General features: G+C 45.0%; 1 protein-coding gene across 7 annotated transcripts in view; it reads right to left on the bottom strand.

The window, feature by feature from the left end:
- LOC124008157 (guanine nucleotide exchange factor DBS-like) overlaps positions 1–23,748 on the bottom strand; it is a 106,794-nt gene extending 83,046 nt beyond the window's left edge. For 4 of the 7 annotated variants that reach the window (XM_046319209.1, XM_046319214.1, XM_046319217.1 and 1 more), the window contains exons 1-2: positions 23,626–23,725; positions 14,235–14,421 (exon numbers count right to left, since the gene is read on the bottom strand). In XM_046319209.1, coding sequence (XP_046175165.1) covers positions 14,235–14,415 — 181 coding nt within the window. In that variant the 5' untranslated portion in view covers positions 14,416–14,421; positions 23,626–23,725. Of the gene's footprint in view, positions 1–14,230; positions 14,422–19,787; positions 20,146–23,625 lie in introns of those variants that run through there. The other 3 variants (XM_046319216.1, XM_046319215.1, XM_046319212.1) reach the window with 3 other exon arrangements.
- Positions 23,749–23,934: the final 186 nt, after the last annotated feature.

Here is a 23,934-nt window from a genome sequence, read left to right as displayed (position 1 = left end):
TGTAGCCTGTCAACTATGTGTCTGTCTATCCCTGTTCTCTCCTCTCTGCACAGACCATACAAACGCTCCACACCGCGTGGCCGCGGCCACCCTAATCTGGTGGTCCCAGCGCGCACGACCCACGTGGAGTTCCAGGTCTCCGGTAGCCTCTGGAACTGCCGATCTGCGGCCAACAAGGCAGAGTTCATCACAGCCTATGCCTCCCTCCAGTCCCTCGACTTCTTGGCACTGACGGAAACATGGATCACCACAGACAACACTGCTACTCCTACTGCTCTCTCTTCGTCCGCCCACGTGTTCTCGCACACCCCGAGAGCTTCTGGTCAGCGGGGTGGTGGCGCCGGGATCCTCATCTCTCCCAAGTGGTCATTCTCTCTTTCTCCCCTTACCCATCTGTCTATCGCCTCCTTTGAATTCCATGCTGTCACAGTTACCAGCCCTTTCAAGCTTAACATCCTTATCATTTATCGCCCTCCAGGTTCCCTCTGAGAGTTCATCAATGAGCTTGATGCCTTGATAAGCTCCTTTCCTGAGGACGGCTCACCTCTCACAGTTCTGGGCGACTTTAACCTCCCCACGTCTACCTTTGACTCATTCCTCTCTGCCTCCTTCTTTCCACTCCTCTCCTCTTTTGACCTCACGCTCTCACCTTCCCCCCCTACTCACAAGGCAGGCAATACGCTCGACCTCATCTTTACTAGATGCTGTTCTTCCACTAACCTCATTGCAACTCCCCTCCAAGTCTCCGACCACTACCTTGTATCCTTTTCCCTCTCGCTCTCATCCAACACCTCCCACAATGCCCCTACTCGGATGGTATCGCGCCGTCCCAACCTTCGCTCTCTCTCCCCCGCTACTCTCTCCTCTTCCATCCTATCATCTCTTCCCTCTGCTCAAACCTTCTCCAACCTATCTCCTGAATCTGCCTCCTCAACCCTCCTCTCCTCCCTCTCTGCATCCTTTGACTCTCTATGTCCCCTATCCTCCAGGCCGGCTCGGTCCTCCCCTCCCGCTCCGTGGCTCGATGACTCATTGCGAGCTCACAGAACAGGGCTCCGGGCAGCCGAGCGGAAATGGAGGAAAACTCGCCTCCCTGCGGACCTGGTATCCTTTCACTCCCTCCTCTCTACATTTTCCTCCTCTGTCTCTGCTGCTAAAGCCACTTTCTACCACTCTAAATTCCAAGCATCTGCCTCTAACCCTAGGAAGCTCTTTGCCACCTTCTCCTCCCTCCTGAATTCTCCTCCCCCTCCCCCCCTCCTCCCTCTCTGCAGATGACTTCGTCAACCATTTTGAAAAGAAGGTCGACGACATCCAATCCTCGTTTGCTAAGTCAAACGACACCGCTGGTTCTGCTCACACTGCCCTACCCTGTGCTCTGACCTCTTTCTCCCTCTCTCTCCAGATGAAATCTCGCGTCTTGTGACGGCCGGCCGCCCAACAACCTGCCCGCTTGACCCTATCCCCTCCTCTCTTCTCCAGACCATTTCCGGAGACCTTCTCCCTTACCTCACCTCGCTCATCAACTCATCCCTGACCGCTGGCTACGTCCCTTCCGTCTTCAAGAGAGCGAGAGTTGCACCCCTTCTGAAAAAACCTACACTCGATCCTTCCGATGTCAACAATTACAGACCAGTATCCCTTCTTTCTTTTCTCTCCAAAACTCTTGAACGTGCCGTCCTTGGCCAGCTCTCCCGCTATCTCTCTCTGAATGACCTTCTTGATCCAAATCAGTCAGGTTTCAAGACTAGTCATTCAACTGTGACTGCTCTCCTCTGTATCACGGAGGCGCTCCGCACTGCTAAAGCTAACTCTCTCTCCTCTGCTCTCATCCTTCTAGATCTATCGGCTGCCTTCGATACTGTGAACCATCAGATCCTCCTCTCCACCCTCTCCGAGTTGGGCATCTCCGGCGCGGCCCACGCTTGGATTGCGTCCTACCTGACAGGTCGCTCCTACCAGGTGGCGTGGCGAGAATCTGTCTCCTCACCACGCGCTCTCACCACTGGTGTCCCCCAGGGCTCTGTTCTAGGCCCTCTCCTATTCTCGCTATACACCAAGTCACTTGGCTCTGTCATAACCTCACATGGTCTCTCCTATCATTGCTATGCAGACCACACACAACTAATCTTCTCCTTTCCCCCTTCTGATGACCAGGTGGCAAATCGCAGACATATCAGTGTGGATGACGGATCACCACCTCAAGCTGAACCTCGGCAAGACGGAGCTGCTCTTCCTCCCGGGGAAGGACTGCCCGTTCCATGATCTCGCCATCACGGTTGACAACTCCATTGTGTCCTCCTCCCAAAGCGCTAAGAACCTTGGCGTGATCTTGGACAACACCCTGTCGTTCTCAACCAACATCAAGGCGGTGGCCCGTTCCTGTAGGTTCATGCTCTACAACATCCGCAGAGTACGACCCTGCCTCACACAGGAAGCGGCGCAGGTCCTAATCCAGGCACTTGTCATCTCCCGTCTGGATTACTGCAACTCGCTGTTGGCTGGGCTCCCTGCCTGTGCCATTAAACCCCTTCAACTCATCCAGAACGCCGCAGCCCGTCTGGTGTTCAACCTTCCCAAGTTCTCTCACGTCACCCCGCTCCTCCGTTCTCTCCACTGGCTTCCAGTTGAAGCTCGCATCCGCTACAAGACCATGGTGCTTGCCTACGGAGCTGTGAGGGGAACGGCACCTCAGTACCTCCAGGCTCTGATCAGGCCCTACACCCAAACAAGGGCACTGCGTTCATCCACCTCTGGCCTGCTCGCCTCACTACCACTGAGGAAGTACAGCTCCCGCTCAGCCCAGTCAAAACTGTTTGCTGCTCTGGCCCCCCAATGGTGGAACAAACTTCCTCACGACGCCAGGACAGCGGAGTCAATCACCACCTTCCGGAGACACCTGAAACCCCACCTCTTTAAGGAATACCTAGGATAGGATAAGTATTCCCTCTCACCCCCCCCCCTTAAGCTTTAGATGCACTATTGTAAAGTGACTGTTCCACTGGATGTCATAAGGTGAATGCACCAATTTGTAAGTCGCTCTGGATAAGAGCGTCTGCTAAATGACTTAAATGTAAATGTAAATGTCTTTCTCAACCTCTCTATATCCCTATATCCTTCTCTCTGTTTCTCAACCTCTCTATATCCCTATATCCTTCTCCGGCTCTCTGTTTCTCAACCTCTCTATATCTCTATATCCTTCTCTCTGTTTCTCAACCTCTCTATATCCCTATATCCTTCTCCGTCTCTCTGTTTCTCAACCGCTCTATATCCCTATATCCTTCTCCATCTCTCTGTTTCTCAACCTCTCTATATCCCTATATCCTTCTGAATCTCTCAGTTTCTCTATATCCCTATATCCTTCTCCGTCTCTCTGTTTCTGAACCTCTCTATATCCCTATATCCTTCTCCGTCTCTCAGTTTCTCAACCTCTCTATATCCCTATATCCTTCTCTCAGTTTCTCAACCTCTCTATATCCCTATATCCTTCTCCGTCTCTCAGTTTCTCAACCTCTCTATATCCCTATATCCTTCTCTCAGTTTCTCAACCTCTCTATATCCCTATATCCTTCTGAATCTCTCAGTTTCTCTATATCCCTATATCCTTCTCCGTCTCTCTGTTTCTCAACCTCTCTATATCCATATATCCTTCTCCGTCACACTGTTTCTCAACCGCTCTATATCCCTATATCCTTCTCTCCGTTTCTCAACCTCTCTATATCCCTATATCCTTCTCTCCGTTTCTCAACCTCTCTATAGCCCTATATCCTTCTCTCAGTTTCTCAACCTCTCTATATCCCTATATCCTTCTCTCCGTTTCTCAACCTCTCTATATCCCTATATCCTTCTCAGTCTCTCCGTTTCTCAACCGCTCTATATCCCTATATCCTTCTCCATCTCTCTGTTTCTCAACCGCTCTATATCCCTATATCAGTCTCTCCGTTTCTCAACCGCTCTATATCCCTATATCAGTCTCTCCGTTTCTCAACCTCTCTATATCCCTATATCCTTCTCCATCTCTCAGTCTCTCAACCTCTCTATATCCCTATATCCTTCTCCATCTCTGTTTCTCAACCTCTCTATATCCCTATATCCTTCTCTCTGTTTCTCAACCTCTCTATATCCCTATATCCTTCTCCGTCTCTCTGTTTCTCAACCGCTCTATATCCCTATATCCTTCTCAGTCTCTCTGTTTCTCAACCTCTCTATATCCCTATATCCTTCTCCGTCTCTCTGTTTCTCAACCTCTCTATATCCCTATATCCTTCTCCGTCTCTTAGTTTCTCAACCTCTCTATATCCCTATATCCTTCTCTCAGTTTCTCAACCTCTATATCTTTCTCCGTCTCTCTGTTTCTCAACCTCTCTATATCCCTATATCCTTCTCTCCATTTCTCAACCTCTCTATATCCCTATATCCTTCTTCGTCTCTCAGTTTCTCAACCTCTCTATATCCCTATATCCCTCTCTCCGTTTCTCAACCTCTCTATATCCCTATATCCTTCTCTCCGTTTCTCAACCTCTCTATATCCCTATATCCTTCTCAGTCTCTCTGTTTCTCAACCGCTCTATATCCCTATATCCTTCTCTCCGTTTCTCAACCGCTCTATATCCCTATATTCTTCTCTCCATTTCTCAACCTCTCTATATCCCTATATCCTTCTTCGTCTCTCAGTTTCTCAACCTCTCTATATCCCTCTCTCTGTTTCTCAACCGCTCTATATCCCTATATCCTTCTCAGTCTCTCTGTTTCTCAACCTCTCTATATCCCTATATCCTTCTCCGTCTCTATGTTTCTCAACCTCTCTATATCCCTCTCTGTTTCTCAACCTCTTTATATCTCTATATCCTTCTCCGTCTCTCCGTTTCTCAACCTCTCTATATCCCTATATCCTTCTCTCCATTTCTCAACCTCTCTATATCCCTATATCCTTCTTCGTCTCTCAGTTTCTCAACCTCTCTATATCCCGCTCTCCATTTCTCAACCTCTCTATATCCCTATATCCTTCTCCGTCTCTCCGTTTCTCAACCTCTCTATATCCCTATATCCTTCTCCATCTCTCCATTTCTCAACCTCTCTATATCCCTATATCCTTCTCTCCGTTTCTCAACCTCTCTATATCCCTATATCCTTCTCTCCGTTTTTCAACCTCTCTATATCCCTATATCCTTCTCCATCTCTCCGTTTCTCAACCCCTCTATATCCCTATATCCTTCTCTCCGTTTCTCAACCTCTCTATATCCCTATATCGTTCTCTCCATTTCTCAACCTCTCTATATCCCTATATCCCTATATCCTTCTCTCCGTTTCTCAACCGCTCTATATCCCTATATCCTTCTCTCCATTTCTCAACCGCTCTATATCCCTATATCCTTCTCTCCGTTTCTCAACCTCTCTATATCCCTATATCCTTCTCCATCTCTCTGTTTCTCAACCGCTCTATATCCCTATATCCTTCTCAGTCTCTGTTTCTCAACCGCTCTATATCCCTATATCCTTCTCCGTCTCTCCGTTTCTCAACCGCTCTATATCCCTATATTCTTCTCTCCATTTCTCAACCTCTCTATATCCCTATATCCTTCTTCGTCTCTCAGTTTCTCAACCTCTCTATATCCCTCTCTCTGTTTCTCAACCGCTCTATATCCCTATATCCTTCTCAGTCTCTCTGTTTCTCAACCTCTCTATATCCCTATATCCTTCTCCGTCTCTCTGTTTCTCAACCTCTCTATATCCCTCTCTCAGTTTCTCAACCTCTCTATATCTCTATATCCTTCTCCGTCTCTCCGTTTCTCAACCTCTCTATATCCCTATATCCTTCTCTCCATTTCTCAACCTCTCTATATCCCTATATCCTTCTTCGTCTCTCAGTTTCTCAACCTCTCTATATCCCGCTCTCCATTTCTCAACCTCTCTATATCCCTATATCCTTCTCCGTCTCTCCGTTTCTCAACCTCTCTATATCCCTATATCCTTCTCCATCTCTCCATTTCTCAACCTCTCTATATCCCTATATCCTTCTCTCCGTTTCTCAACCTCTCTATATCCCTATATCCTTCTCAACCTCTCTATATCCCTATATCCTTCTCCATCTCTCCGTTTCTCAACCCCTCTATATCCCTATATCCTTCTCTCCGTTTCTCAACCTCGCTATATCCCTATATCGTTCTCTCCATTTCTCAACCTCTCTATATACCTATATCCCTATATCCTTCTCTCCGTTTCTCAACCGCTCTATATCCCTATATCCTTCTCTCCATTTCTCAACCGCTCTATATCCCTATATCCTTCTCTCCGTTTCTCAACCGCTCTATATCCCTATATCCTTCTCCACCTCTCTGTTTCTCAACCGCTCTATATCCCTATATCCTTCTCTCCGTTTCTCAACCGCTCTATATCCCTATATCCTTCTTCGTCTCTCAGTTTCTCAACCTCTCTATATCCCTATATCCTTCTCTCCGTTTCTCAACCTCTCTATATCCCTATATCCTTCTCCATCTCTCCATTTCTCAACCTCTCTATATCCCTATATCCTTCTCTCCGTTTCTCAACCTCTCTATATCCCTATATCCTTCTCTCCATTTCTCAACCTCTCTATATCCCTATATCCTTCTCCACCTCTCTGTTTCTCAACCCCTCTATATCCCTATATCCTTCTCTCCGTTTCTCAACCTCGCTATATCCCTATATCGTTCTCTCCATTTCTCAACCTCTCTATATACCTATATCCCTATATCCTTCTCTCCGTTTCTCAACCGCTCTATATCCCTATATCCTTCTCTCCATTTCTCAACCGCTCTATATCCCTATATCCTTCTCTCCGTTTCTCAACCGCTCTATATCCCTATATCCTTCTCCACCTCTCTGTTTCTCAACCGCTCTATATCCCTATATCCTTCTCTCCGTTTCTCAACCGCTCTATATCCCTATATCCTTCTCCATCTCTCTGTTTCTCAACCGCTCTATATCCCTATATCCTTCTCTCCGTTTCTCAACTGCTCTATATCCCTATATCCTTCTCTCCGTTTCTCAACCGCTCTATATCCCTATATCCTTCTCTCCATTTCTCAACCGCTCTATATCCCTATATCCTTCTCCACCTCTCTGTTTCTCAACCGCTCTATATCCCTATATCCTTCTCTCCGTTTCTCAACCGCTCTATATCCCTATATCCTTCTCCATCTCTCTGTTTCTCAACCGCTCTATATCCCTATATCCTTCTCTCCGTTTCTCAACTGCTCTATATCCCTATATCCTTCTCTCCGTTTCTCAACCGCTCTATATCCCTATATCCTTCTCTCCATTTCTCAACCTCTCTATATCCCTATATCCTTCTTCGTCTCTCAGTTTCTCAACCTCTCTATATCCCGCTCTCCATTTCTCAACCTCTCTATATCCCTATATCCTTCTCCGTCTCTCAACCTCTCTATATCCCTATATCCTTCTCTCCGTTTCTCAACCTCTCTATATCCCTATATCCTTCTCTCCGTTTCTCAACCTCTCTATATCCCTATATCCTTCTCCATCTCTCCGTTTCTCAACCCCTCTATATCCCTATATCCTTCTCTCCGTTTCTCAACCTCTCTATATCCCTATATCCTTCTTCGTCTCTCAGTTTCTCAACCTCTCTATATCCCGCTCTCCATTTCTCAACCTCTCTATATCCCTATATCCTTCTCCGTCTCTCCGTTTCTCAACCTCTCTATATCCCTATATCCTTCTCCATCTCTCCATTTCTCAACCTCTCTATATCCCTATATCCTTCTCCGTCTCTCTGTTTCTCAACCGCTCTATATCCCTATATCCTTCTCCGTCTCTCCGTTTCTCAACCTCTCTATATCCCTATATCCTTCTCTCCGTTTCTCAACCTCTCTATATCCCTATATCCTTCTCCATCTCTGTTTCTCATCCCCTCTATATCCCTATATCCTTCTCAGTCTCTGTTTCTCAACCGCTCTATATCATATATCCTTCTCCGTCTCTCTGTTTCTCAACCTCTCTATATCCCTATATCCTTCTCTCCATTTCTCAACCTCTCTATATCCCTATATCCTTCTTCGTCTCTCAGTTTCTCAACCTCTCTATATCCCGCTCTCCATTTCTCAACCTCTCTATATCCCTATATCCTTCTCCGTCTCTCCGTTTCTCAACCTCTCTATATCCCTATATCCTTCTCCATCTCTCCATTTCTCAACCTCTCTATATCCCTATATCCTTCTCTCCGTTTCTCAACCTCTCTATATCCCTATATCCTTCTCTCCGCTTCTCAACCTCTCTATATCCCTATATCCTTCTCCATCTCTCCGTTTCTCAACCCCTCTATATCCCTATATCCTTCTCTCCGTTTCTCAACCTCGCTATATCCCTATATCGTTCTCTCCATTTCTCAACCTCTCTATATACCTATATCCCTATATCCTTCTCTCCGTTTCTCAACCGCTCTATATCCCTATATCCTTCTCTCCATTTCTCAACCGCTCTATATCCCTATATCCTTCTCTCCGTTTCTCAACCGCTCTATATCCCTATATCCTTCTCCACCTCTCTGTTTCTCAACCGCTCTATATCCCTATATCCTTCTCTCCGTTTCTCAACCGCTCTATATCCCTATATCCTTCTTCGTCTCTCAGTTTCTCAACCTCTCTATATCCCTATATCCTTCTCTCCGTTTCTCAACCTCTCTATATCCCTATATCCTTCTCCATCTCTCCATTTCTCAACCTCTCTATATCCCTATATCCTTCTCTCCGTTTCTCAACCTCTCTATATCCCTATATCCTTCTCTCCATTTCTCAACCTCTCTATATCCCTATATCCTTCTCCACCTCTCTGTTTCTCAACCCCTCTATATCCCTATATCCTTCTCTCCGTTTCTCAACCGCTCTATATCCCTATATCCTTCTCTCCATTTCTCAACCGCTCTATATCCCTATATCCTTCTCTCCGTTTCTCAACCGCTCTATATCCCTATATCCTTCTCCACCTCTCTGTTTCTCAACCGCTCTATATCCCTATATCCTTCTCTCCGTTTCTCAACCGCTCTATATCCCTATATCCTTCTCCATCTCTCTGTTTCTCAACCGCTCTATATCCCTATATCCTTCTCTCCGTTTCTCAACCGCTCTATATCCCTATATCCTTCTCTCCATTTCTCAACCTCTCTATATCCCTATATCCTTCTTCGTCTCTCAGTTTCTCAACCTCTCTATATCCCGCTCTCCATTTCTCAACCTCTCTATATCCCTATATCCTTCTCCGTCTCTCCGTTTCTCAACCTCTCTATATCCCTATATCCTTCTCTCCGTTTCTCAACCTCTCTATATCCCTATATCCTTCTCTCCGTTTCTCAACCTCTCTATATCCCTATATCCTTCTCCATCTCTCCGTTTCTCAACCCCTCTATATCCCTATATCCTTCTCTCCGTTTCTCAACCTCTATATCCCTATATCGTTCTCTCCATTTCTCAACCTCTCTATATACCTATATCCCTATATCCTTCTCTCCATTTCTCAACCGCTCTATATCCCTATATCCTTCTCTCCATTTCTCAACCGCTCTATATCCCTATATCCTTCTCTCCGTTTCTCAACCTCTATATCCCTATATCCTTCTCTCCGTTTCTCAACCGCTCTATATCCCTATATCCTTCTCCACCTCTCTGTTTCTCAACCGCTCTATATCCCTATATCCTTCTCTGTTTCTCAACCTCTCTGTTTCTCAATCCTCTGTTTCTATATCCCTATATCCTTCTCTCAACCGCTCTATATCCCTATATCCTTCTCCGTCTCTCCGTTTCTCAACCGCTCTATATCCCTATATCCTTCTCTCCGTTTCTCAACCTCTCTATATCCCTATATCCTTCTCCGTCTCTCTGTTTCTCAACCGCTCTATATCCCTATATCCTTCTCCGTCTCTCCGTTTCTCAACCTCTCTATATCCCTATATCCTTCTCCGTCTCTCTGTTTCTCAACCGCTCTATATCCCTATATCCTTCTCCGTCTCTCCGTTTCTCAACCTCTCTATATCCCTATATCCTTCTCTCCGTTTCTCAACCTCTCTATATCCCTATATCCTTCTCCGTCTCTCTGTTTCTCATCCCCTATCCCTATATCCTTCTCAGTCTCTGTTTCTCAACCGCTCTATATCATATATCCTTCTCCGTCTCTCTGTTTCTCAACCCCTCTATATCCCTATATCCTTCTCCGTCACTCTGTGTATCAGTTCAGAATGCCAGACGGTCATTAAGGCCAATTTGCTTGTTCCTGCCCACTCCCAGTCACGTCCGCCTCACCAGCAGCCTGGGTGGTGCTACCAGGGCAGGCAGGCTTGTGTGTGTGTGTTCTTATCAAGCTATCTTACTTGGAACCTGGGCGTCGTAACACATATTTGGGATAATGATTAAATAATCATACTTCCAACATTCACCATGTATAAAACACTATTAATAGCCTGAAACACCTGGGAATACCAGCTGTGGGGATTAGTATACGACTACATTGAAAGACAGACAACTTGGGAAAGGAGGGATGGAAGAACAAACAGAAAGAGAACAGGATAGAGGCAGAGAGAGCACAGCCAAAACAATCAGACAAGCCTTCATGGTGGACAATGATTAATCGGAATGTGTCACAGACAATTCAATCAACCAAATGTAACACCTATTGCACACGCCCTGCTCAATCATAAAGAAACATCGATAGCATCAAATCAGGCACAGACAAAAAAACACCATTATCCATTCCACTTCTTAGCAAGACAAACAATGAACTCTTACCCGAGTCTGACAGAGAAAGCATCATCACATTACTGTAGCGGAGTCAAAAACATATCCAGTCTTTCACAAGCACAATACCAAAGGAGGCACACAACAGTCTACACTGGACTGGAGTAACACGAGTTGGATAAAGGCTAGGACAGGAAGGGGGTAGCCTATGTGTCAGTGTCTGGGCCTGGGCTGTTCAGTATCTAGAGATGCTGACGCTGCAGAGCGCTACAGAGGGGTCACAGTGAGGTTCAGAGATCAGGGAAAGGTCTCCGCTGGGACGACGAAACCGAAATCGACACTGACAGATAGAGAGGGTGTTCAATGGGATGAAAAGGAAACTGAAATATAAATGACTAGGAATCATGGTCATGGGATTGAGGTGTAACAGAACAAAAGTGGGGGAAATGTATCGGGACAGTTTTCTGGACACAGATAAATACTGGTCCTGAAGATGCCATTGAGAATGATTTCTAATCCAGGCATAGCTTTAATCTGTCTGGGAAACCGGCCCATAGTGTGTTGTTAGGGCTGAATCCTACCATTAGATCCACACTTCAAACTCTGACTTTTAAGTAAATAATGCATGGATGTCAGTGGAGGCTCCTCAGAAGAGGAAAGAGGAAGACCCACAGTGAATTTCATTAAAAAAAAAAAATTAAATTAAAAAAAACTATAATTTTTAAATAAAACTATACTAAATGTATCCAAATATGTGTCACCAAATAATTGATTAAAACACACTGCTTTGCAATGAAGGTCTACAGTAGCCTTAACAGCACTCTGTAGGGTAGCACCATGGTGTAGCTGGAGGACAGTTAGCTTCCGTCCTCCTCTGGATACATTGACTTCAATACAAAACCTAGGAGGCTCATGGTTCTCACCTCCTTCCATAGACTTACACAGTAATTATGACGATTTCCAGAGGACATCTTCCAACCTGTCAGAGCTCTTGCAGCATGAACTGACATTTTGTCCTCACAATCAAAGGATCAGAGAATGAATATAGTACTGAAAGCATAAGCTACAGCTAGTGCATAAAATATGGTGAGTAGTTGACATAAAGAGAGAGAAAGACAATAGTTGAACAGTTTTGAACAATTACTGTCAGAAGGTGGGTGTAGCTGGTGCATGAAGTCAGGCGCAGGAGAGCAGAATGAGTGAGCAACGTACTTTACTCAAAATAAAGGCACAAGGTCACAATACACTTGACCAACAATAAACGGTAATCAATTACGCACGAGTGAAAACGGCACCCATCGAAAACCAGCCATAATGTACCGAATGAACATAGAAACAATCACGCACAAAAACATGGGGGAAACAGAGGGTTAAATACTTAAATACATGAACATGTAATTGGGGAATGAAACCAGGTGTGTAGAAAACAAAGACAAAACAAATGGAAAATGAAAGGTGGATCAGCGATGGCTAGAAGACCGGTGACGTCGACCGCCGCCCAAACAAGGAGAGGGACCGACTTCGCCGGAAGTCGTAACAATTACATTTTTTCAAAAATGAAGGAGAAGCAAGAGACAGGGAGAGAGAGAGAGCTAGCTAGCTTTCACTTACTTAGCTACCTAGCTAGATTAACCTATTCAAACACCCGGTTCAAACTGAGAAGGCTTCTATGTTAGCTAGTTGGCTACGGCTATCCAACACTGGAACTCTTCCAAGTCAAGGTAAGCCTTTGGTTTAATTCATTTATTGCCACCAGGGCCTGCTGGTGTAGCTGAAAGTACTTGCTGACTGTACACTGTACTGCATGATTGTAGCGGGTTTACTAATGTGTTAGTTCTATTAGCTATGTTGACTATGACGTTAGATAATATGGTGACAACTATGAAGGCTGTGCGTAGTGGTTATGATATGAAGCTTTGGCTTGGAAAGTTTTTTTTGCCTGGTCACAGGCAGCTGATGTGTTGTACTAAAGTCCACAAGCGAAGGGAAAAGGTGAGAGAGGACAGCACGTACATGCAAGAAGGAATTACAACAAGCAGTGATCATGCTGTTTGTATGTGGCTGCTATGAAAATGAACTGTGTTTGCGTGTGATTAGGGCTGTATTCATTCCGTCAATTCCGTTTAAAAAAAGTTTCTCAAAGCGGAAGCAAACAAAATGAAACGGGGATAAAATTAGCCAAATTTTGTCCAATAGAAACTATTGTTTACAACTGTTGGACTAATGATTGCTCCCTAGATCAGCTATATGCAGGCATGAGTGTGCAAGGCGGTTATGTGTCACTGTCTTGTCACCTTGATTACAAAGAATTATCATCTTGACCTGTGCACCTATGTTGTAAACTTTCATTCATAGGCTAGGTTGTAGCAACCTCATGATGGGTATAGGGACATTAGAGTATCATATAGTAGCCTAAACCTATCAATGTTACATTGATCTGGGTGAATGGAATATGAATATGACAGTCCTCCAATATGCTGTAATAGAAATAAGGTCATGCTCATAAAAATAATGAATCGTCCTCCCTCATCTTAAACAGCACCGACCACCACTGATTGACTTCAATGGGAAATTAATGCAGAAATGTGAGTGGCATACAAAGACTGTGTAACGAAGTGGAAATATTGGCACCGTCTAATGCCATCCAATAACATGGTGCCAATCTTTCCTGTTTGTTTAGGACGGGTGCCTGCAGAATTCTCTCTTTAGCGAGTTCTACCCAGTAGACGGCGTGTAGAAAACAATCTCTGAAGCTCAACTTCAGACGGCTTCAGAGATATAAGAACATCTGACAAACTTTTGGTTTTGGGCTGAACTATACCTTTAAATAGCTTCCATTCCCTGACAGCATGACACAGCAATCCAAGTCCCTGAGGTGCACATCAATGAGGCTAAAATTAAGACTTATATTTTTTCAGTTTAACAGACTTTGTAGTCCAAAGCAGGGTGAATGTTTTATGTCCAAATATTCAGGCAAATATGCCCTCTAATGGTATAGCTCAGCTGGGGCTTGGATTAACACGGACTCCCATGATCCTTTCCTACGCATATTCAGCAACACCCTGAGCAAATAAGGATATAACCATGTAACAATTACCACTGAACACAATAGTGATTTCCTGTCACAGCTTGTCTTGTGCAATAAAAGTGACTACAGTGAAAAGGAGATGAATGTCTCATCATGTAGGTCCTGCATCCTGGCACATAAAACATACAGACCAGCCTCATCCAGTAAAGCATTACTTCAGAGTTGACCAATAGGCGGATGTTTAAGTCAGTGCTTATTAGTGCCATGATGAGAAACTCCACCGAGCATTACAAGGTTATGTACTGTATGTTATTACACTCTGGTGGGTGGCTGAACAGACCCTTTAACACTGTAAACATAGAACCCTGGGTAATACACACACAGTACAGTACACAGAGGCTCACTCAAACACACTTTCACCACTGTCTAAAATCAGTGAGAGTAAGAGCTAGCTATGCATGACACACACACACACACTCACTCACTATGCAGGCGCTGACAGCTCTGTGAGAACCGGTAGAAGCTCTTCACTTCCTCCAGAGAGATGTGGACACATCCTCCTCCTCCTCCGTGTCCGCTGGACTGCAAACGCACCTCCATCTCATCCCTCGCTCCCATCTTCTCCTCTTTTTCCTTCATATTCTCATCCCTCTCTCCCGTCCTCATCACCACCTGTCACAGAGATATGAACCAGTGCAGCTCTGTCATCCCTCTCTTCACACCTCTATATTATGATGTCCCTCCCTCCCGCTCTCTCTCCCTCCCTCTCCCACCTTCCAAACAGCTGCAGTAAAAATGAGTAGCTCTCAACGCTTTGTCGGTCTTTCTCTCCACTTTGCCTTGTGTGTCCTCTGAGTTTTTTTTTACCTTAGAGATACGCCTCCACACACACACACACACACACTGTTTCACTTCTGCCATTGAGCTGGATTTACCCGACTGCCTTACTCAGCTACAGTGCAACAGAAACAGACCTCTCCACCCTACCCACACAACAAAACTCCTGTAAGGTTCCAGTCACATTGTAGCCATCTCTCTTACTCAGCTACTCACAATAAAGAGTATTCTGACAGGGAGGCTGAAACAAAACACAGTACCAGCACCTACAGGAAACCAACCCACACTAGTGCTTTTGCAAGAACCCCTGTCCCAACCAACAGAGCCACCTCAATCATAGAACACAAACACAACGAATCAGAGTCTTCCAACTAGAGGTTGACCAATTAATTGCAATGGCCGATTAATTAGGGCCCATTTCAAGTTTTCATAACAAATCAGAAATCGGTATTTTTGGGCGACCATTTTTAAAATTTAACTAGGCAAGTCAGTTAAGAACACATCCTTATTTTCAATGACGGCCTAGGAACGGTGGGTTAACTGCCTGGGCAGAAAGACAGATTTTCACATTGTCAGCTCGGGGTATCCAATCTTGCAACCTTACAGTTAACTAGTCCAACGCAATAACGACCTGCCTCTCTCTCGTTGCAATCCACAAGGAGACTGACTGCCTGTTACGCGAATAAGCCAAGGTAAATTGCTAGCTAGCATTAAACGTATCTTATAAAAAAACAATCAATCATAATCACTAGTTAACTACACATGGTTGATGATATTACTAGATATTATCTAGCGTGTCCTGTGTTGCATATAATCTGACTGAGCATACAAGTATCTGACTGAGCGGTGGTAGGCAGAAGCAGTCGCTTAAACATTCATTCAAACAGCACTTTGGTGCGTCAAGCATGGCGCTGTTTATGACTTCAAACCGATCAACTCCCGAGATGAGGCTGGTGTGACCGAAGTGAAATGGCTGGCTAGTTAGCGCGCGCTAAAAGCGTTTCAAACTTCATTCGCTCTGAGCCTTGGGGTGGTTGTTTCCCTTGCTCTGCATGGGTAACGCTGCTTCGATGTGGTGGCTGTTGTCGTTGTGTTGCTGGTTCGAGCCCAGGGAGGAGCAAGGATAGGGACTGAAGCTATACTGTTACACTGGCAATACTAAAGTGCCTATAAGAACATCCAATAGTCAAAGGTTAATGAAATACAAATGGTATAGAGGGAAATAGTCCTATAATAACTACAACCTAAAACGTCTTACCTGGGAATATCGAAGACTCATGTTAAAAGGAACCACCAGCTTTCATATGTTCTCATGTTCTGTCTGAGCAAGGAACTGAAACATTAGCACATATTGCACTTTTACATTATTCTCCAACACTTTGTTTTTGCATTATTTAAACTGAACATGTTTCATTATCTACTTGAGGCTAAATTGATTGTATTATATTAAGTTAAAATAAGTGTTAATTCAGTATTGTTGTAATTGTCATTACTACAAATAAAATTTGTTTATTCTTTTTTATTAGAAATCGGCCGATTAATCGGTATCGGCTTTTTTGGTCCTTCAATAATCGGCATCGGCGTTGAAAAATCATAATCGTTCGACCTCTACTTCCAACGTGATATTAACACTTGAACATTACTAACCTGAAACAAACCAAAAGGGAATATTTCACTGCCACTCACAGAACCACTGACCTCAGACCACTGACCTGAATGCTCCTACAGCTCTGTCTCAGACCAGCAGCAGAACCCTGACCTGACTGCTCCTACAGCTCTGTCTCAGACCAGCAGCAGAACCACTGACCTGACTGCTCCTACAGCTCTGTCTCAGACCAGCAGCAGAACCCTGACCTGACTGCTCCTACAGCTCTGTCTCAGACCAGCAGCAGAACCACTGACCTGACTGCTCCTACAGCTCTGTCTCAGACCAGCAGCAGAACCACTGACCTGACTGCTCCTACAGCTCTGTCTCAGACCAGCAGCAGAACCACTGACCTGAATGTTCCTACAGCTCTGTCTCATACCAGCAGCAGAACCACTGACCTGACTGCTCCTACAGCTCTGTCTCAGACCAGCAGCAGAACCCTGACCTGACTGCTCCTACAGCTCTGTCTCAGACCAGCAGCAGAACCACTGACCTGACTGCTCTTACAGCTCTGTCTCAGACCAGCAGCAGAACCACTGACCTGAATGTTCCTACAGCTCTGTCTCAGACCAGCAGCAGAACCACTGACCTGAATGCTCCCACAGCTCTGTCTTAGACCAGCAGCAGAACCACTGACCTGACTGCTCTTACAGCTCTGTCTCAGACCAGCAGCAGAACCACTGACCTGAATGTTCCTACAGCTCTGTCTCAGACCAGCAGCAGAACCACTGACCTCGGGCCATTGACCTGAGTGCTCCTGCAGCTCTGTCTCTTCTTATTCCAGCAGCAGAAACGGCCAGCTGCCATCCTGTCCCAATCACACACAACAGAGACTATCTAGTGTACGAAACTTGTGAATGGAGGCCAGTAGTTGTAATTACAGCACTATAGGAAATACTCTCAGTATGTTGACCACTACAACTGTTTCAGCTTTTTATGGAATATCTACATAGGCGTACAGGGACCCATTATCAGCAACCATCACTCCTGTGTTCCAATAGCACGTTATGTTAGCTAATCCAAGTTCATAATTTTAAAAGGCTAATTGATCATTAGAAACCCCTTTTGCAATTATGTTAGCACAGCTGAAAACTGTTGTTCTGATTAAAGAAGCAATAAACTTGCCTTCTTTAGACTAGTCGAGTATCTGAAGCATCAGCATTTGTGGGTTCGAATACAGGCTCAAACTAACCATAAACAAAGTACTTTCTTCTGAAATGTTTCAGTCTATTCTTGTTCTGAAAAATGAAGGCTATTCCATGTGAGAAATTTCCAAGAAACTGGAGATCTCGTACAACGCTGTGTACTACTCCCATCACAGAACAGCGCAAACTGGCTCTAACCAGAATAGAAAGAGGTCCCGTCGATGTGGATAGGGGGGTGCTCACTTTGCTATTTCCTGTAGTCCACGATCATCTCCTTTTTTTGTTGACGTTGAGTGAGAGGTTGTTTTCCTGACAACACACTCCGAGTGCCCTCACCTCCTCCCTATAGGCTGTCTCGTCGTTGTTGGCAATCGAGCCTACTACTGTTGTGTCTTCTGCAAACTTCATGATTGATTTGGAGGCGTGCTTGGCCACGCAGTCAGGGAGTACAGCAGGGGGCTGAACACGCACCCTTGTGGGGCCCCAGTGTTGAGGATCAGCGAAGTGGAGATGTTGTTTCCTAACTTCACCACCTGGGGGCGGCCCGTCAGGAAGTCCAGGACACAGTTGCACAGGGCGGTGTTGAGACCCAGGGCCTCAAGCTTAATGATGAGCTTGCAGGATACTATGGTGTTGAATGCTGAGCTATAGTTAATGAACAGCATTCTTACATGGGTATTCCTCTTGTTCAGATGGGATAGGGCAGAGTGATAGCAATTGCATTGTCTGTGGGTCTTTTGAAGTGGGTCTAGGGTGGCAGGTAAGGTGATATGATCCTTGACTAGTCTCTCAAAGCACTTCATGATGACAGAGGTGAGTGCTACGGGTGATAGTCATTAAGTTCAGTTACCTCTGAGTACAGGAACAATGGTGGCCATCTTGAAGCATGTGGGGACAGCAGACTTTGATAGGGAGAGATTGAATATGTGCATGCCTGGGTGGTATGCACGCCTCCTAGGTCGAACCAGCAGGCCGCCTCGAATGCCTCTCCTCCGCCGGCGATGTTTTGGGTCGGCCTCTGGAATAAGTTCAAATGCTCTGGAGAGAGTGAACAAAGGGATCTGCTCCAGCGAAGTCGTAATGCTGGTAGTTCTGGTGAGTTACCACCACTCTAATACCCAATAGTTCTTCCCGGCTGTATGTAATGACAAAACATTTCCTGAGCTAATAATGTTTAAAAAAAGTACTTATAAAAACAAAACACTGCAAAGTTTTCTAAGAGGTTGTTGCGATACTGCCATGACGCCGCCACACATAACCCTCGTAAAACTGACTATCCTACCGATCCTCAATTTCAGCGGTGTCATTTACAAAATAGCCTCCAACACTCTACTCAGCAAACTGGATGCAGTCTATCACAGTGCCATCCGTTTTGTCCCCAAAGCCCCATATACCACCCACCACTGTGACCTGTATGCTCTAGTCTGCTGGCCCTCGCTACATATTCATCATCTATAAGTCTATGCTAGGTAAAGCTCCACCTTATCTCAGCTCACTGGTCACGATAACAAAACCCACCCGTATTACACGCTCCAGCAGGTATATCTCACTGGTCATCCCCAAAGCCAACACCTACTTTGGCCTCCTTTCCTTCCAGTTCTCTGCTGCCAATGACTGGAACGAATTGCAAAAATTGAAGCTGGAGACTTATATTTCCCTCACTCACTTTAAACATCAGCTATCTGAGCAGCTAACCGATCGCTGCAGCTGTACATAGGCCATCTGTAAATAGCCCATCAAATCTACCTACCTACCTTGTTTTATTAACTCTTCTGCTCTTTCGCACACCAGTATTTCTACTTGCACATCATCATCTGCACATCTATCACTCCAGTGTTAATTTTCTAAATTGTAATTATTCACTCCTATGGCCTATTCATTGCCTTACCACCTCAGGCCATTTGCACACACTGTATATAGACAATTGTTTTCTATTGTGTTATTGACTGTATGCTTGTTTATTCCATGTGTAACTCTGTGTTATTGTTTGTGTCGCGCTGCTTTGCTTTATCTTGGCCAGGTCACAGTTGAAAATGAGAACTTGTTCTCAACTAGCTTACCTGGTTAAATGAAGGTGAAATCAAAATAAAATCTCCTTCGGCGCCATCTTCATCAGCTAGATATCAGGGTCATGTGAGGCAATGAACTCTCGAGGGAAAGTACTGCACTTCATTAAACCACCCAAGTAGCTACAGGGAGATTCCTGTAGGAGCCATTTCATACTGACGGTAGCTTTCTGTAAACACAGGCCAACAACAGCGTTTCACACACACACAGACTTCTGCACACACACACACAGACTTCTGCACGCACACACACAGACTTCTGCACGCACACACACAGTCTGCAAAATAACGCCCCACAGAAGCACACCCAGGGTCCGATGCGCACACACACACACTCCTAACCTGTGTCCCGGCGGTCCCAGTAGGTGCTCTTGCGTCTGTAGCTGAGGTTGTCTGTAGCTCTGTGCGCCAGGACAATGACAGACAGGCTGTGTAGGACCTGACCCAGTCTGGACAGCAGATGTGATGAAGCCTCCTGCAGCTGTCCCTGACGCACAAATTCCGCCAGAGACATGACAGAGTGTGTGAGGGAGAGAGTGTGTGTGTATGCAGCTTCGTGGGTGAGTGTTCCGGAGTCCCCAAGTCGAGCCAAGCCACACTAAGCTACACTCAGTGTGTATTCCAGTCTCTCCAAATCAAGTCTAAATGAGTCAAACCAAGCCGCACTGTGCCAACCAGTGCCTCTGATCCCTCCACTCCCCAGCCAGTCTGTCTGTGACTGTGTGTGTGACTGGGGAACACATCTTAGTGGTGGTGGTACGTCCGGTTGACAGCAGAGAGGAAGAGAGGGGTGGGACCCGGGACAGGGGATGGAGGGAACACAGCGCTGGCTGCTGTTTAGGACCACCAATCCCCTTCTACTGCGCTAATTATACCAACAGCCAGCCAAGTGTAATCTGTGCATGCTCAGGGACCAATGCACGCACGCACGTACGCATGCGCACACAGATAGTTCACGATGTGAGCACACTGTGAACAATGCCATTGTCCACTTCCTCCACAGCAGCACCAAACCAAGGCTGTGACAATAAAGGACGTATTCGTTCCAGAATCAGAGACTCCTCAACATCAGGACTCTCTTTCCTCAGTCAACTCTATTGCCTCTTGGCCTACCACATCTGATAGCATGATCTGCAGCCAGACATACAGTGGGTATCCCTCCACACAAGATGGGTATTCTCCACCCCCCTCTTATCACATAGAAACAAACTGCGATTTACAGAGCCAATCACCCAGTACAATATCCCTGGGTAGTCAAAGGATCTCTGATGCCGATCTTTCACAAGCAGGCTCTCTGTGTGACTCTCTCGGTCTGTCTGGAGAAACACTTCACTATCACACAACAGAGCCAACACTCTAGAGACAGACAGAGGGAATGGCAGCTACTGTACACCAGGCACTTACTTCATTATGGGAAATGTTTAGAGTTGTAATAGAAATGTATGTTCTATGACTGACAGGTTATTTCCCCATGATAGTAAGTTAGAAAGGTCCTTGTCTGCACAATGTATCTCCATCTGCCTGGAATATAAATTCAGCTGAATTGTTCGAGCACTTCTGAGGTACGGAAACTTCTGACAAGCTTTGATTTTGGTGTGAACTACTCTGTTAAAAAGGGATAGTTCTCCCAGAGCTAGTCCATGGACAAGGTAAGACAGCAATCCATGTTTTCATTGTGTACCTGGCCACTGTCTCCAAACTGTTTAGATTTTTTTTAGCAAATGCCAGTGTAAGCCAATACCCCAGATATGAGCATTTTCTGCTTAGCTCAAAAAATGTAATTTAAGATGATCTATTGTTTGGAAATGTGGGTGAATTATCCCTTTAAGTGGGTCTGTTCCCCCCCAACAGCAGCAGCTTCCTATACATTAGGTCTGTCTGGCTCCAGTCTGGGTCAAACTTGACCCCAGGCCAGACAGCTGAGGAGTGGTGTGACAACAGCTGATACAACCACTGCAACCCCCTGCCCCGATACCCCCGTCCAACAACTATCCAAGGCGTATTACTCTGGTAATCTAACTGGAGTTTCTGGAGTTTCCCAAACAAGTATCTCACAAACCTGTATACTGGCCGCAACTGAATGGGACACTAAAGACCAAAGGTGGGCAAACTTTATGGCTCGAGGGCCACATCAGGATTTTGAAATTCAACAGAGGGATGCATTTTTTGGGGGACCAATTGTTTGTTCAAATCAATTTGCAGGGGCCTCCCGAGTAGCACAGCGATTTAAAGCACTGCATTGCAAGAGATTAGAATTCTCCTGAACACAGTTCTTACGGTTAAGAATCAAGGAGATTAGAATTCTCCTGAACACAGTTCTTACAGTTAAGAATCAAGGAGATTAGAATTCTCCTGAACACAGTTCTTACGGTTAAGAATCAAGGATTGGAATTCTCCTGAACACAGTTCTTACAGTTAAGAATCAAGGAGATTAGAATTCTCCTGAACACAGTTCTTACGGTTAAGAATCAAGTCATTAAGAGTTGCAAATGGGAATATAAGAAGATAATATGGAGATTAATCTCTAATACTGTACAAGAAAAAGGGACTATTTCTTAATTGACAATCATTCATGCAATCCCTCATTGTTTCGCTATTTTTGCTGAAGGCATGAGGCTCACCCCTCTCATGTATTAACCATGAGTTTTATGTGGTCACTCTCACCCAGTTCACGATTCATCATTGTCCTACACTTTATTATCTTACAGATGATCACGGCCACAGGTTCATCACAGGGTCAGTAGGGACCTTCCAGAAAGTTATACAGACACACAGATCCATTCCCTCAGTGACTTTGATAAGCCTAACATCTCATATTCAGCCAGAATTCACAGATCGTGTGTAAACTGTACAAGAACACCACTAAAAGTGTCCTGTATAGCTAGTACATATCATCAACTGAGGATAAAAAACAACTTGTGGTAAAAGCAGAGGTTGATCTGTGTGTAAACAGAGCTTGGTATCCTCTCTGCTTCAAGATGGCTGCTGCAGGCCAGAACATCACATTTAATAAAGAACAGCAACACTGACCTAGTTATTTTTGTTTTATTTAGCAGACGCTCTGGGATTTACAGGAGCAATTAGGGTTAAGGGCCTTGCTCAATGGCACATCGGCAGATATGGTCAGCTAGGGGATTCAAACCATCAACCTTTCGGTTTGTGGCCCAACAGTCTTAATCGCTAGCAGTTACACGTCACACATCAAATGCACCTACAGGCTACTGAGCTGGGAAGTAGTGCCCTTGTGACATGCAAGGCTGCTTCAGGGACCACACACACACTTGCATTCTCTCTGACTGCTTGATGTGGCTGCCGGCTACACCAGCAGGAGAGTTTGATTTATGTCATCTTAAATGATCTTTCACCCCCTCCTCCACTCTGCCTGCTAGTGGCTGTAGTGGATCAGACGATGCATCTATGGATCAGAGCTATAAAGCATTTTATTAAATATACTGATCCCGAGATCAGCTAATTAAGTTTGCCACCAGCAACAGACACACAGGCACCAGAACACAGACAACAAACAGGGATACTAATGAAACAAAGTGAGTTAGTGTAAAGAACAAGAACGCCATTCATCTAAATGGGGGGGACAGTGTCATGGGTCTTGTGACGTGTCCAACTAGAGCCAGGCTGCAGTGAGACATGCATTGACATTGTGACACCTCTCCTACTAAATATATCGCTACTTAATAAAGCTGCTCTGTGACTGTCTATTCTACTCCAACACACAGCAAAATACTTGAGAGCTGACTACGTATCATATTGTGGATAGAAAAGTGAATCCATGGTTTCACAGATCAACACGTGCGATCATTAATGAATCAGTACTAAACGTCATCTCGCATTTATTGAACTACACTGCCACCACGTGGTTAAATACTCAAACTCATTCTACCTCAAATATCTTAAGACAGCTCTTGTTGGAAGTGTCTAGCTAGTACAAGTGTAGCTACTACTACTGTATACTCCAGTTATCTGTAATATTGTTTGTTTTCTAACCATGACAGTTGTCTAAACATGATTTACTTACTAGATTCAAACAAGCGGGAACTGACATTGACAAGTCTGTGCGTCAAATTCTACCTACCTAGAAAACATTATCTGAAGTCTGCCCCGTTAATGTCGACTACTTTTTTTTCTAAAATCACTTCGATGTTAACTATTTAAGTAAACTTACCTGCTATATCGTGGATTTCCACTGTATAACTTCACATGCGTTCTGCTGCGTTCTCGAAATCCAGCACAATGGCCAAGTCACATGCCCCCTTCAAACTAATTAGGCCTCAACTCTGAATGCGTCCTGCAAGAAAAAAAAAACTCACCGGGAGCGTGATGTATTGAATTAAATTTATTAGAAAATACCCTTTAAGACAAAGGCCCTCATATAGTCTACTTAGAATGCAGCCCTGATGCTGACTAAAAAAAACGAAGTACAAACTGTTAAAAAACTTGACTTTATTATTAAAGAGATGACAGGATGTTTGTG

The sequence above is a fragment of the Oncorhynchus gorbuscha genome, linkage group LG21 (genome assembly GCF_021184085.1).
Source record: "Oncorhynchus gorbuscha isolate QuinsamMale2020 ecotype Even-year linkage group LG21, OgorEven_v1.0, whole genome shotgun sequence".
In the NCBI taxonomy this organism is placed as follows: domain Eukaryota; kingdom Metazoa; phylum Chordata; class Actinopteri; order Salmoniformes; family Salmonidae; genus Oncorhynchus; species Oncorhynchus gorbuscha.
Note: the sequence above shows the minus strand (reverse complement) of the source record. Positions and strands in the feature narration are given on the sequence as shown.